General features: G+C 38.5%; 3 protein-coding genes and 1 long non-coding RNA gene across 6 annotated transcripts; 2 read left to right on the top strand and 2 right to left on the bottom strand.

Moving 5' to 3' along the window:
• Positions 1-4,445: 4,445 nt before the first annotated feature.
• On the top strand, positions 4,446-6,307 carry LOC104824282 (expansin-A4). Its single transcript, XM_010556310.2, has 3 exons — positions 4,446-4,715; positions 5,483-5,801; positions 5,875-6,307. The coding sequence occupies exons 1-3, from the start codon at positions 4,559-4,561 to the stop codon at positions 6,182-6,184; spliced, it is 786 nt and encodes a 261-aa protein (XP_010554612.1). The 5' UTR covers positions 4,446-4,558; the 3' UTR covers positions 6,185-6,307.
• A 1,006-nt stretch (positions 6,308-7,313) lies between these two features.
• Positions 7,314-10,384, bottom strand: LOC104824281. 2 transcript variants are annotated; one of them, XM_010556309.1, is made up of 9 exons: positions 9,723-10,384; positions 9,526-9,645; positions 9,020-9,335; positions 8,525-8,927; positions 8,273-8,372; positions 8,111-8,170; positions 7,936-8,019; positions 7,750-7,857; positions 7,314-7,672 (listed from the first exon to the last, which is right to left on the bottom strand). In XM_010556309.1, the coding sequence occupies exons 1-9, from the start codon at positions 9,789-9,791 to the stop codon at positions 7,364-7,366; spliced, it is 1,569 nt and encodes a 522-aa protein (XP_010554611.1). In that variant the 5' UTR covers positions 9,792-10,384; the 3' UTR covers positions 7,314-7,363. The 2 variants fall into 2 exon arrangements, with proteins under 2 accessions (XP_010554611.1, XP_019059280.1); XM_019203735.1 differs by having other exon boundaries at positions 7,750-8,019.
• On the top strand, positions 7,579-9,619 carry LOC104824280. Of its 2 annotated transcripts, XR_773422.2 has the most exons (6): positions 7,579-7,815; positions 7,926-8,123; positions 8,328-8,655; positions 9,028-9,171; positions 9,252-9,406; positions 9,487-9,619. It is a non-coding gene; the product is annotated as an uncharacterized LOC104824280 (long non-coding RNA). The 2 variants fall into 2 exon arrangements; XR_773421.2 differs by having other exon boundaries at positions 7,926-8,655.
• A 94-nt stretch (positions 10,385-10,478) lies between the features above and the next one.
• On the bottom strand, positions 10,479-13,693 carry LOC104824277 (elicitor-responsive protein 1). The gene is given in 11 exon segments (XM_010556306.2): positions 10,479-10,665; positions 10,918-11,053; positions 11,143-11,281; positions 11,690-11,741; positions 11,743-11,759; positions 11,879-11,970; positions 12,072-12,150; positions 12,238-12,493; positions 12,596-12,824; positions 13,121-13,198; positions 13,317-13,693. Coding segments are annotated over 6 exon segments (471 nt in total). The 5' UTR covers positions 11,946-11,970; positions 12,072-12,150; positions 12,238-12,493; positions 12,596-12,824; positions 13,121-13,198; positions 13,317-13,693; the 3' UTR covers positions 10,479-10,605.
• Between the last annotated feature and the right edge of the window lie 242 nt (positions 13,694-13,935).

The following is a 13,935-nucleotide window of genomic DNA, read 5'->3' as shown; positions in this document are numbered from 1 at the left end:
CCCCCCCCCCCCCCTCAAAAAAAAAATCAATCTCAAAAAGGTTATAAAGATAATAACTTGATGAGAAATACGTTTACTGCCTGTCATCCTCGTTGATTTTGGTTGAAATATTGTAATGGAACAGAAAAAATAATTTATGATAGATTTTGCTGAGATGATTCGTCAAAATTGATGTGTATAATTAATATATATATATATATATATATAAGTAGGGGGTTCTATAGATTCAACCTCTACTGCTTCGTGTAGCTTTCTCTTTTCGGAAACCTAACTTATTACATCGTATCCTCCTCTCTCTCTCTCTCTCTCTCTCTCACTCTCTCCCTCTCTCTCTCCTCTCTTCTCTGTCCTTTTGAAGTTTCAGTTTCAGTCCTCGTTTCAAGAGTCTTTCCATTGTTGGTTCGATTCGGACATTTAGTTCGTTTTCTTTTTTCTTTTACTTTTGTCATTGATTTAATAAATTCATACTCGGATTAATGATACACTGATAAAAATTTCTTTTTTTCTCATAAGCATTTGAGAGAAATCAACAAATGAACACATTTGAAAGCCGCTCGAGCAAAAAATAAATAAATAAAAATAAAGAGGGAGGGTGAGAATAATACATTACATAAATAACGTATTATTTGTTTTTTTTTTCATGCTTTTTGATTCACAAATATATTCGAAATAAAATAAAGTCGGAACCGAATTAAAACAAAATTAACCTAAATTAGTTTTGGTTTTTTGTTTGTTATTCTAGTGGCTTCATCATCCCCCCAAAACAAACATGTATGAGAAGGGGATTTATATTTTTTACACCGTTGATTTAGAGACCGTAGCATTAATTAAAACGAGTTTTAATCTGTTTGCCCGAGCATAAATTCAAAAAAATGAAATAATTTATGGATTTTCATAATAATAAAAGATAGTATTATTTCGATTGAATCATAATACATACAGTACAAACATTTTATATGACTGATGTGACATAATGACGTGCCCGCATCGGGCCTTGGATTTTATATTAGAAAGTAAACAATACACTTGCACATATAACATTCACCACGCAAATGTCTCTTCTCACCAGTTGGTGACGAATTTTGTAAACATTATAGAAAAAAGTTACTTTGGGAATTTTGTAAACATTATAAATGAGACATCGATTGGCTTCTCAAATAAAAAAAATTAACTAACAGAAAGGTTTTTAAAAAAACGAACTTTGTAACGAAAAGAAAATTCGTCACCTAATTATACTAATCTGGTCCAACCTTTTTGTCTTTTAAATATATACATATAATGTTTAAGAGCATACTAAATACAATAATTAATTGCCCTTTACAAAAAAAAAAAACAATAATAATCCAATAACTATTTACAAGGAAAATAGGGCACATTGGTCACATGACACGTGTCGTTATGTGAGTCGCTAAAAATGTGTAGGAGCATCGTACAGTATGAGTACCGGCAGCAGAGAATTGAATTAATTGCAAGTAAAATGGGCTTCAGGTAGCGAGTATGGGTTTACTTAAATGGGCTTTTAGGATTAAATGGGCTTTTAGGGTTCAAAATAAACGTAGGTAATTGTGGGCTGATGAAATCTATAGCTTTATTATTATGATGAGATTAAAGAAAAAATTAATAAAATGTATGTAACTAAAATTGGACATATAATATCTTAAGAAAATGGTAACAAAAAAAGGGTGTGCGTTTTCGTCGATTTTATATTTTCTGAATGTGAATATTTTTAGAAAAATAACATATAAATAACAGTTAGAGATAAATTTGTTAATCCGTGATAGTTTCATCGCAAACTAATTATCTAGAAAATCTGAAACATTTAATAATATACATTATCGTGACAAAAAATATTTTAAAACATCGACATTTCTTAATATAAACAACCATTTAGACCATTTGTCTATATCCTACGAAAACATAATTAAGGTTATTTCTAACGAAAAAGTTGTATTTTTAAAGATGGAAAACCTTGTTGGACATTTTTCTTGTAGTGTTTCTTAATGAATAAATAAATCCTATATTCTAATTAATGTCTGTAGATTAATACGGTAGATAAACACAAATATCTTAGGAATTGCTTTATTCATTTCATGCGACTGATATATGGGATTTGTAAAGAAAATTTAAAGAATTTGATTGTTCTACAAAAAAATATATATCCTTTTTTAATTTGTTCATTTAAAAAACTTGACATGCAAATGTGTTTGCCGAAAATGGTTTTATAAAAAGGAATTATGTTGTTATATATGCATGGTGGAAATTATTGGTTGTAATCAAGAGTATGTCAATGTCGACCCAACAGTGTCACAGAATGCTTGAAAATGGAATCCGAGGAAGTCAAGAGAAGTTAAAAACACAAGTTTTTTTAAAAATATTTTGGTAAATATAAAAACACAAGAGAGTGTTTTCTTCAAGTAAACCACGAGATTTTAGACGTGGCATAACTGGTAAAGAGTGGGACAAAACTTTTTTCAAACTCCAGTTCGAGTTTCTGTTTGGAAAAAAGATATTCATTTGAGCTTTCCCGTCTTTTGGGAGATGTATTGAATCGAAAATGCAATAAATTTCCAGATTATAAAAAACACACACAAGATTTTCGATCATGCTTAACAATAATTGGAGTTAAGAGTTGGGGACTTAATGTTTTTTTCTTTTCTTGAGGAGAGTGTTGCGTAAAGTTTAATACCAAATGATTAGATTGACACATTGATGCATGCAAGGAAGGGATACAAACTTTGTAATGGTCCCTTTGGTGGTCCAACCTCTATGGTTTATGATTTATCAAAGGCTCTTCGGCAATTGAACATTTCGTTTTCCAAAAGCATGAAGAAGAAGCCGCACGCTTGAGGTAATTATATATTTATATATTTGTTTTTAATGTATGATTCTTTTCCCAACGTTTTTATGTGTTTGTTCAAATCGGTGATATGATCTAACGATTTAATATCGTGGTGTCGATGTTTTTTTATGGTAACGGAGGAAACCACTGATCCCACGCAATAGCCTGCAAACCATGTGAAAAAGTAAACCAACCGAAATTGACAGGTTGAGGGAAAAACTCGTGATCTGGAGAGTTGAACTCACGATTTCCAATTAGAAGGATAAGACCTCAACCAACAGAGTTGGAGCTTTCCCCTTGTGGTGTCAATGTTTACTATGAGACAGGCTTGCATGACATTGATCATTCATTTTTCATCTTCTAAACCTCGGTTAGTTTATAAAAACTATATATTCATTTATATATACACACACACATAAATGAATATAATTAAGTACATTAACAATAAAAAATACACATGGTTTTTACAATTAGCAATCCGCACGTACTTTTGTTTCACGTCTAAGCGTTATAAGTAGTATAATGATGTTGCCATTATTAGCTTGTATTAAGCAATCACATCATTTGTTCTCAAAGTTTCTTCCATACGCTCCTCATACGTCATGCTCTTCAATTTCTTCATAATTTTAATTGAAGTTGCAATACATTGTATTTTAGTTATATATTACGATTAAAATCCACACGTGGCATGGCAGCGTTCTTGAATTTTACACAATGTGCAATTGGATTCCTTTTTTTTTTGTGAGCAAATAAAAAACAAAATATGAATATAGACGAAAAATGGTTATATTTTTATTTGAGAGAAATAAATGAAGGGACGTGTGAGTTCGTTGGTGGGGATAGATTATAAATTCACATGCACAGTTAATAAAATATATTATTTTTTCTAAATATGAAAAAAAAAATTAGAAGGGACGTGCGGTTTTTTCAATGAACACAAGTATTTGTAGTTTGGGAATTTAATAATAAAAAAATGCGAGTAGATATAAGAAATGAGTACACGTACGTATGGATGGAAATAGGTGGGGGAATTAAATCGTCGGTAACAGAAAATGTATCTAGAGACAAAATCCAACGAAGCAAAAAAGATGTAATAAGAATCAGTGATTACGTGGCAGATTGAAGAAGATATGGTTGGTGCATTAGATTAGATATGCCTTGTCACCAAATTTTTTCACCCTAAATAATCCCTTGATGCTTCTTGTGACGACCTCTCTCCCCTCCTATCACCACCGCCCCGCCCTAATTTTTTTCATTATAAAATTATTTAATCACATTTATTATTTATATCTACGATTTTATTGTAGCAAATTCGACATGAAAAAAACAGTTGAATTGATATTCATGTGTTATTATCAGTGAATGCAGCGATAGTTGTTAATTCAAAAATCGATTATTTCAATATATTTATTCAGTTTGTTTCTATTCCTATTGTATGGACATCACGTTATACAACCCTAAATTTAATTCCACCTATCAAATTTATATGTTAACTAAAATATAATCGGAGCACGGTTAAAGGATAGCGTCATTGTTTAGTGAAAAAAAAAATCTCTCTCTCAAAAACTTTGGAGTTCCCCTCTCTCTCTCTCTCTCTCTCTCTATAAAAAGCGAAGCTCACTCGTGCTTTGTCCACCGTCTTCCCCAAAGCCAAAGGCAAAAACCCTTTCAGAGCTTACGTTCTCCTTCTATCAGAGTAAACACCAAAAACTGAACCAAATGGCAGTGAAATCAAGGATTCTTGTAACCGCATTGCCTCTGTTTTTGATATTCTTGAACTTCGCCGACGGCAGATTCCCCGGCGTCTACTCCGGCGGCGCCTGGCAAAGCGCCCACGCTACTTTCTATGGCGGCAGCGACGCCTCCGGCACCATGGGTAACCTCTCTCTCGCTTTCCGACAAACATATTCTGTACCCATTCCCACAAAAAAAGGGCACGCTCTGAAACAGAGCATCAATGTTTCAAACGATTCTTCATTTGGGCAAAAGCAGAGCATTGTTTCGGATGTTTTAGATATCGAGCTTCCACGTTGTCAGTTTCTGTACCACGCCATTACACAGTATCCCTAACGATAAACTGATACATGGGTTCTGGTTAAACACAACGCATTTTCATAATTAACCGAAATCAGAGCATAGATCTTCCAAACAGAGCACATGGTCACGTTCTGTGGTTACAAACAGGAGGCGCGTGCGGGTACGGCAATCTGTACAGCCAAGGATACGGCGTCAACACCGCAGCATTGAGCACTGCTCTGTTCAACAGTGGCTTCACCTGCGGCGCCTGTTTCGAGCTCAAATGCGCAAACGACCCTCACTGGTGCCACAGCGGTAGCCCTTCCATCTCTCGCTTTCCGACAAACATATTCTGTACCCATTCCCACAAAAAAAGGGCACGCTCTGAAACAGAGCATCAATGTTTCAAACGATTCTTCATTTGGGCAAAAGCAGAGCATTGTTTCGGATGTTTTAGATATCGAGCTTCCACGTTGTCAGTTTCTGTACCACGCCATTACACAGTATCCCTAACGATAAACTGATACATGGGTTCTGGTTAAACACAACGCATTTTCATAATTAACCGAAATCAGAGCATAGATCTTCCAAACAGAGCACATGGTCACGTTCTGTGGTTACAAACAGGAGGCGCGTGCGGGTACGGCAATCTGTACAGCCAAGGATACGGCGTCAACACCGCAGCATTGAGCACTGCTCTGTTCAACAGTGGCTTCACCTGCGGCGCCTGTTTCGAGCTCAAATGCGCAAACGACCCTCACTGGTGCCACAGCGGTAGCCCTTCCATCTCCACCCCCGCCACTAACTTCTGCCCTCCTAACTTCGCCTTGCCCTCCGACAATGGCGGCTGGTGCAATCCTCCCCGCGCCCACTTCGACCTTGCCATGCCCATGTTCCTCAAGATCGCAGAGTACCGCGCAGGCATCGTCCCTGTCTCCTACCGCAGGTACAGTTCAAACCCATGGATCAGAAGTCATAGTTTTTGAATCTTTTGATGCAAACTCGTGGAAATTGTGCAGAGTTCCGTGTAGGAAGAGGGGAGGGATAAGGTTCACGATCAACGGTCATCGATACTTCAACCTCGTGCTGATAACGAACGTTGCGGGAGCTGGAGACATCGCGAGAGCGAGCGTGAAGGGGACGAAGACGGGATGGATGGGAATGAGCAGGAACTGGGGACAGAACTGGCAGTCCAACGCTGTTCTTGTCGGTCAGTCTCTCTCATTCCGCGTAACAGGCAGTGACCGTAGATCTTCCACCTCGTGGAATATCGTCCCTTCCCACTGGCAGTTTGGTCAAACTTTTGTCGGGAAGAATTTCAGGGCCTGAGAGAGATGGGGGGAGGGGAAGAGCTGAAGTGGCTGTGAAAAAGTTATTGTGGAATAGCCCGCAGCTCTCGTTACAACCTGTAATGCTGAAGTTAATATTAATATACAAGTTTGTTCTGATTAATCTTTCTTTACGTTTTCAATTTCTTTTCTCTAACCCTTGATAATCTTGGAACATGGATTTTTTTAAGGCCGAATTTCAGAACTTGGAGAACTCTATTTCTTGAACCTCGACTACATCCAATACGAAAACGCCCGTCAATGTACACGCGGACAAGAAAACGTTCGAGACAGAGCACGTAGGGGGAAACAAGGTATTGAGTGGAAGAAATCTTGGTCCCGTTCCCTATGCGTCTGATTCTTACACAGCTGAAAATGTAACGGTTATTCGTTCTTGTCAGCAACAAATATGGAAGACTATAAGAGAACAAGACATAAAAATGGCTTTATTCAGAGCTTTCTTTGAACGGAAACAGAAGCAATAGAGAACAGCAAATCCCCAAAACATCTGGACAACATGAAGTCTAGTTCAGGAACGTTTCACGCAAAATCTGGATCTAGGGCTCATATCAAGTGTGAAATTGGAAGGACCGTCATCGAGGGCTAGGAGGGGAGCAAACGAGAAGTTTTTCTCCTTCGATTTCGATCTTGGGTTCTCTCCGCCCCGAGGGATTTGTTAGGTTCCCACTCAATCCTCTCTCTTTATAACCATTGCCCATCAAAAAAATATTGAATCTACAGTGAAAAGATCTCAACTTTATCGGATTTATTTCCAGAATTTTTTTTTTGGGAGATGTACGGTGAGAGACGACGGCGAGAGACGTATACACGTTTATATGTGTATTATTATTATGTATGCGCATGACCCACATGGGCTGTTCCAATTTCCACGTACCCAAAACCCAACCCGATTGAATTTGCCCAAATCGGTAAAGGATTCGACCCAACCGTGTTAAGCATAACCCGGATTCGGACAAGACTATCCCGTTATCCAAACATTCCCTTCTCTCTCCAATCTCCGATTTTCGATCAGTTTGGGAATTATCCAATTTCGCTTTCATGTATGCCACCAATTCAGCGATGAATATTTTCGTTATCGATCTCAATTTTTTATTTATGCGTATCACCTATGGCGGAAGAACTGCATTGTAATAATAACAAGAGAAGCTTCTTTTCTCGTCTACAATGACAACAGGTAACGGAATTCGTCCCTGTATGTCTGAATCTCGACCATTTTAGTTAAAGGAGTTTTCGCTTTTCTTTTCAGACATTCCATCATCATGCCCTTCAAGCTCCCTGATCTCGGCAACTGACTGTAAATCCACTCCAGAAGGGATTCCATATCGTCTGCAAAATCCTTCATATTCCATTGCAGGAGCTGTGGAATCACAATCCTTTTCTTGCTCGAAACACCGACAGAAGCTTCTAGATACTCTACTCTTGCTCTGCCTAGATCGTTCACAACGTTGTCCGGTGTGTAAACTCTGAGCTGCAGATCGATGTTCATGGAGATGTGTCATCATCATATGTTTTGTCTATATGAATGGATACGTCCTATACACTTACCGCTGGCGAGGACCAGTTTCCACGGCAAAGTGCAAATGTCACATTGGGCTCAGAGTATCCAAGGCCGTAAGCGTGCCTCAGTAGAGTTTCCTTCTCATTGTTCAAACCCTTTTCATGGAAAAAGCTTCTTAGATTCAACTGATAGTGTTTATATTGCTGTGAATTCGATGAGTTAGATCGGCTTACATGTTCTGGTTCACCTGGATGGCGTAAGATGAAATGCTCAATGGCCAAAGCGTTCAAGACTATGCCGCCCACGTTGAGCGAAGCCTGCCAAAGAAATCGAGAGCGCCGTTATGTTATAGAAGTTTCTACAAGATTTACCATTTTCATCACTCCGCGTTTGGATCTATGAAGTTACCTTGTTCATCAAGGTAAGTAATTTGTTGTGCGATGAAGGTAACCCGTGCTCGAGAAATGCCTGCAACAAAAAATGTTTTGGAGGATTATTTTAAGCACCCATAGGTTTATAGTATTCTCTAGAGAAAAAAGTTATATCTATTTTGGAGAATTTTTGCAGTACATTCATTACACAGGCGTTGTAGATATTGATCCAGAATGCAAGCTTCTGCTTGTAGGTCAAGAAGCTCAACTCAACCTCTGCTAGTTTCTCCATCAGAACCCTGGAAAGCATGAAATGTTCAAACCTCTGTTAACAAATGGTAAAGGCTTTGAAACCTCGTCATCCGTCTGAATTCAGATCGGCTGGATAGCTGTGAGGGGGAATCAAAGTGATAAAAATGTGCAAAAGCATCCTCAGTTTTGGACAAGTTACCTTAATCGTGGGACAGCGGGCGAGCAGTAGTGGGTGAAACTGCTCACATCAAGTGAGCTCTTAGTTATGTGAATGAAGTTATTGTAAGGGCCAACATCCCTAATGACCCCGCTCGAGTCTGACAAAATGCGGTAAGGATCTAGATTCAGTGTATTCTGGTAATAACAAGTGTATGTGTTAGCTTTCCGGCTAAAGGATTGTCTCCTCGAGTGTGGAAGACTCTGACGCTTTGGTACAACATCTCCTTCAGCTTTGCCTGGTGATACCTGGTTCATTTCCAGATATATGCCTATGAGACACCTGATGAGCTGCTCTGATACATCGTTGGGGTCATCTTTAATCTTAGCTTCCACTATTTGAATCCCTTTTGTCACTTGCATCCTCGACAACTTATCAAGTTCATCTGCTCAACAAAATGGCCGGTGATAGTGTAAGTGCCTGCTTAAAATTCATTACTCAGTGGGAAATTGATTTGGTTCGGTCTTTGTTGGTTACCTGTGAAGCCTGTGGAAGTTGCATTGAAGAAATCGGAAGAAGCATAAGCGAACGAGAACCTGGAGTGGGCCGAGGCTGAATCTCTGGGAGCTCGTCGGTAGTATTGGGACATTGACCGATGATGCAGATCGTGTCTGACATGATTTTGTCTGGTGAGAACCCTCCTCTGCTCTTGCTGCTCCGACACTAAACTCATCTGCATCTCTTGGTTTTGTATCTGTTCTTGGTACAGGTCAAGTTTCAGCTCCTGAATTTGGCGGTCTAGACGAAGAATCTCTGCTTCAACCGTTGCAATTTCTGTGATAAGCTCCTGAACCTGTCCTATCAATACCCAAATTAAAGATCACAACGCTTTCCTTTCACCAATATGGGTTTGGTGAATCTAACGTATACACAATAGCACGAACTGTGAATATCGAAAAACCCGAATTCAGGATCATGTTTAAATAAGGTTTCTTCCTCTGTAGGTTGAGAAATCGGAAGTAGTAAGGTCTCGATGTACTAGCCTGAGGCGGAAGAAGGGAAAAGGTGAGGCGTGGCTGTGATAAGACGGTGCCATTGACGGCAGCTCGCAAGGCTTTGTGGATTGCTTGTTCATGGCCCAGTTCCCCGTCTAGACTCATCACCTGAAAAGCATCAGTTAAAGCAGAATGTTTAAAGAGAAGCTCCATTGCTTGTCGGAATGGATAACGGAAGTGCTTACACTTTGTTGAAGATCATGTTTCTGACAGTGTTGATGTCCAGTTTCCATGAGGAGTTGTTCAAATTTCATCCGTCTGCAATGTCATCAGAAGAAGAAGAAGAAGAAGACAGTTATTATATCAATGGAGGGAAAGATGGAGAATGTGAAACGTGGGAGCCATTAATAGTAAGGTCGGTGAGTTTTGATCATATGCATGCAAAGGATTCTGTGTATATATACATATATATATGTAAAGAACTTGTAAAATATGATGTTAATATGATATATATATCGTATTAGATACCATTGAAATCGAGTTTAGGGTTTATATATGTAATATATGGTTAGATTAGTGTTGACATTTTCGGTGTGGTCACATGAACTTCGCCGTATCCAACTGTGAGTCAGACAGAACACAACACCAAGTCTCAGTAATTACAGCGGAGGTGGTGGTCATGACGTGAACCCCATGACCCTAAAACCCCTTTTTCATTTAAATTTAATTATACCTTACGTTAGTGATATGGCAAATAAACACCAAATATAAAAAGTCAAACATTCGATTCTTCAATCATGGTAATGTTTGACTTTCTATTTTGAAAGTGCAAACCACATCATCATCATCATCGACCCAATTTAACACTAACATTATGTAAAATAAAACTTTTATAAACAGTGCTCCGATTATTTTTTTGTTCTAAATTTTAGAGGTAATATCGTGTTTCCAAAAACGTCTCAGTAACAGTAACCATGAGATGAAGATGCGACATTCGAATATGTATCTAAATCCGAATTTGGAATTTCCCCCACACCATTATCACAACCAAGTCAAAGAAATGAAATAAGATCTTTTTTTTTTTTGCAACTTGAATAGGAAATTTAGTTCACGGAAAAAAAAAAGAGACTAATCGAATTGGCTACTCTTCCATCCACCATAGTCTTCTTCTTCATCGTTATCTTTATCCTGCAAGTTCGCAAAAAAAAAAAAAATCAAATATCAAAATGTTGAAAACGTGACCAAATAGAGGACGATACGTAGAAGTAGAGCTACCGACAACATGAGATGAGAATAAACTTTTTATCTAAATTATTAAAAGAGCCTGAAACTTTCATTTTCACCCAAAACACAACCATTTTCACCCTATTTGGGTTAATTGTGCGCAGATAAAAATATTTAGCCTTTTCAGTAATTCCCAAACATGAGAAAAAAACATACGAGAAGGGAGAAGGAAACTCCGAGAAGGATCTCGCCGGAATAGTTGAGATCGGCACCGACGACTCTGTACTTGGTTGGATGAATCTCTGCTTTCCCCTTCTCGGCCCCGAGCTCCAACATCTCTTTCACGTAAACCCTATCACCATTAATTTTCACATAAAAACATTCGATGACGCGGGCATTCATTCATTGAAGGCTGTGATGGAATATTGGAGATGGGGTTACGTGGCTTGGCCGAGGAAATCGTCGCTGGAGAAGGTGTCGTGGTCCATGAGCTTGACGAGGAGAGCGTAGTCGCCGCCGGAGCCAGGATACTCTGCTCTCCACCTCACCTTCTCCTCCCATGTCGGATTCCTACCTCCCTCTGTCTCAACATTTTCATATTTGTCAAGTCACAAATTGATTGAGGGTAATAGAGGAAGATTGTGATGGTGGTTTTCAGTAAAATCATAATAAACAAATGTCAACTACTATCTGATATTATTAATTATTTTATTCGATTAAAATATTCTAAATTGATTAGTTATTTTAACAAGAAACCTGATCCATATAACATTCTCCCGGAAGAAGTTTGTAACCATGCAAGCCCACCCAGGAAGTAAATCATAAATTGTTTATATTGCCTTTTGGACAAAGAAGAACCAAAAAAAATAAAAAAATAAGGAAGAGCACCTTGGTCCTAATTTCCTAAGTAAAATCCAAAAACTCAAATCAGACATGTATCCAAAAATCTTAAAACCAAAAATAAAAATCAAGGGGTGAGAGAACAAACCTCGAGCAGAGCTGGTTTTACGGATTTGACCTTTGTATTCGACCAAAACAAACATAAGGATCTATCTTGCCTTTTCACCAAATTGAATGGAACCCATGACCAGATAGATGTTCATCATTAATCAAAAACCCATCATAATTAAAAAAAAATTAAAATAAAAACAGAGAGAGAGAGAGAGATTCTTATTACCAAGAAAATCAGAGCATTTGAGACCTTTGGCACTGATCAGATTCACCTCCAAAATCCCAACAGCCATCTCTCTTTCTCTCTCTCTAAGATTTCTGTTCAACCATAATTGGTAAGGGGAAAGGCTTATAAACATGTACAACGAGGAAAAGGCGTTGGACCAGACTGTATCAAATGAGACAATGACAAGTCATACTTTTCCACACGCAACTACGTCCTCGTGGGTGGGCCCATCTCTTCATGCGCTTTCAAATTACATATTTTCACGCAAGGCCCTGCAATTTATACTATTGTTTTTAAGAACTATTTGACCACAAACGGCAAGAGCGAGAAGGGCTACGAATGCGTCAACGTCGACTTACTTTGATTCTATATTTGTTTTTCAAACAAAGATCATTTCAATAGAACATCGGTCCATGCTGGCCAAAACCCTTTATGCGCAGCATCTTCGATTTTATCAACTTGCAAAAAAAAAAAAGATCGTTAGAATAAGGTGGAATTAGATTCAAAAGGGTTGAATTTCTTCTGCGGGCATGCACACATGATGAATCCGTTTACAAGCTTTATAGATGACCTTCCGGGGCACGACCCTTTTCCTCTGCCTCCTCGTCTGATTTCCTGAAACCATTAGTTCGATAAGAGACATTAGGGTTCATTGGGATGTAAGTGGTGGCCACAAGAAACCAAAAGTTCAAGGTCGGGTACCCGACCCATGTCTACCTCTTGACTTGGATGATCAGCATCATTACCGTTTCCAGGGGGAATAGGACCTTATCCCGTTGTATTTTCCGATTTCTTTTTCTTCTCGGGGTGATCCTGGAGGAGATGCAGAGTATGAGAGTAATCTGGCCTTCGTCTTGGAACAGGGGAATAAGATATGTAAATGTTGCACAGATTTACATATCTTAAGCCCAGTATACGTTTCTCGAACACTGTAAAAGCCAAGCTTCTGAGAGTTTCCAAAATATTAAGCATGTCAGAAAGGACGTTAAGTATGTTAGTAAGACATTTCGACAGGAACTGCCAAGGAGAAAGAGGTCCAATGAACTCAGGGACTCCAACCCACCGAATCACGGTCCTAAACCTTGAGACGACAATCATAAACCACGATACACACAATTGAATCAAAGTACCAAGGAGTTAACTTATCCATGGCATACAACTGGTATTAATAACTAACAAAAGGATGCATAACTCGAAACTATCGACAAGTACAGAACAGACAGAGAGAGAGAGGAAACTCACCCTGTATGGTAGTCCTTTGGGATATAAACATCCTTAACATGTCCGAACCTCTCGAAAGGAACCCGAGGCGCTTCAGGCCTGCAAAAAGAACAACAAAAGTTTTGGGAAAACGAACAAAAAGATCCAATACCTGGAATTATATACAGAAACCCTAAACCCTAAACATAGTAAAAACCCTAGAGAAGACAGACAATACCTGCAATCAAGGGGAATGTTTCGAACCGTGAGGCTTTCCATTATTCGTGCCCTTACGTCCGCCGTATCCTCTCCTTGGTGGGCTGTTCCTGCTCATGACTAAACAACAACAACCTACGTTATTCGCCAAGAAAACATCGTCCCGATCAAATCAACCTCTAATTCAAACACTCGCAAACAACATTCACAGAGTTCAGGAATCAGCTTTCACGTCGAATTCGTCAAAACCCAGACTAAAGATCACCGATTGAGGTTTAAATCGATAGCATCATTCACCAGCAATGAAGGATTGTCAATAAAGGAAGGAATTTACTTGCAATTGAGCGCGGGTGAATTCAAAAGGGTTTCAAGAAGCAACTGGACAGGAAAGATCTGAAATGCTTTACCCGAGAAAAAAATCTGGCATGAACCCTAAGTTTCGTTAGGGAAAAAATCGTTTAGTGGGTCCCACTTAAATAAATGGGCAGACCCAGCTCTGTCTTGCATCCTTGGAGAATCTTTTCCGGGATTAGATTAGATTAGATTAAATTTTAATTATTATTTTCTTTAACAAATACAGAGAAGTAAATATATATATGTACATACAAACATAATAAATTTGCATCTTGGTTATTAGATTA

Source organism: Tarenaya hassleriana, unplaced genomic scaffold (genome assembly GCF_000463585.1).
Source record: "Tarenaya hassleriana unplaced genomic scaffold, ASM46358v1 Cleome4, whole genome shotgun sequence".
Classification (NCBI taxonomy): domain Eukaryota; kingdom Viridiplantae; phylum Streptophyta; class Magnoliopsida; order Brassicales; family Cleomaceae; genus Tarenaya; species Tarenaya hassleriana.
The sequence above is the reverse complement of the archived record's forward strand: the minus strand, read 5'-3'. Positions and strand labels throughout refer to the sequence as shown.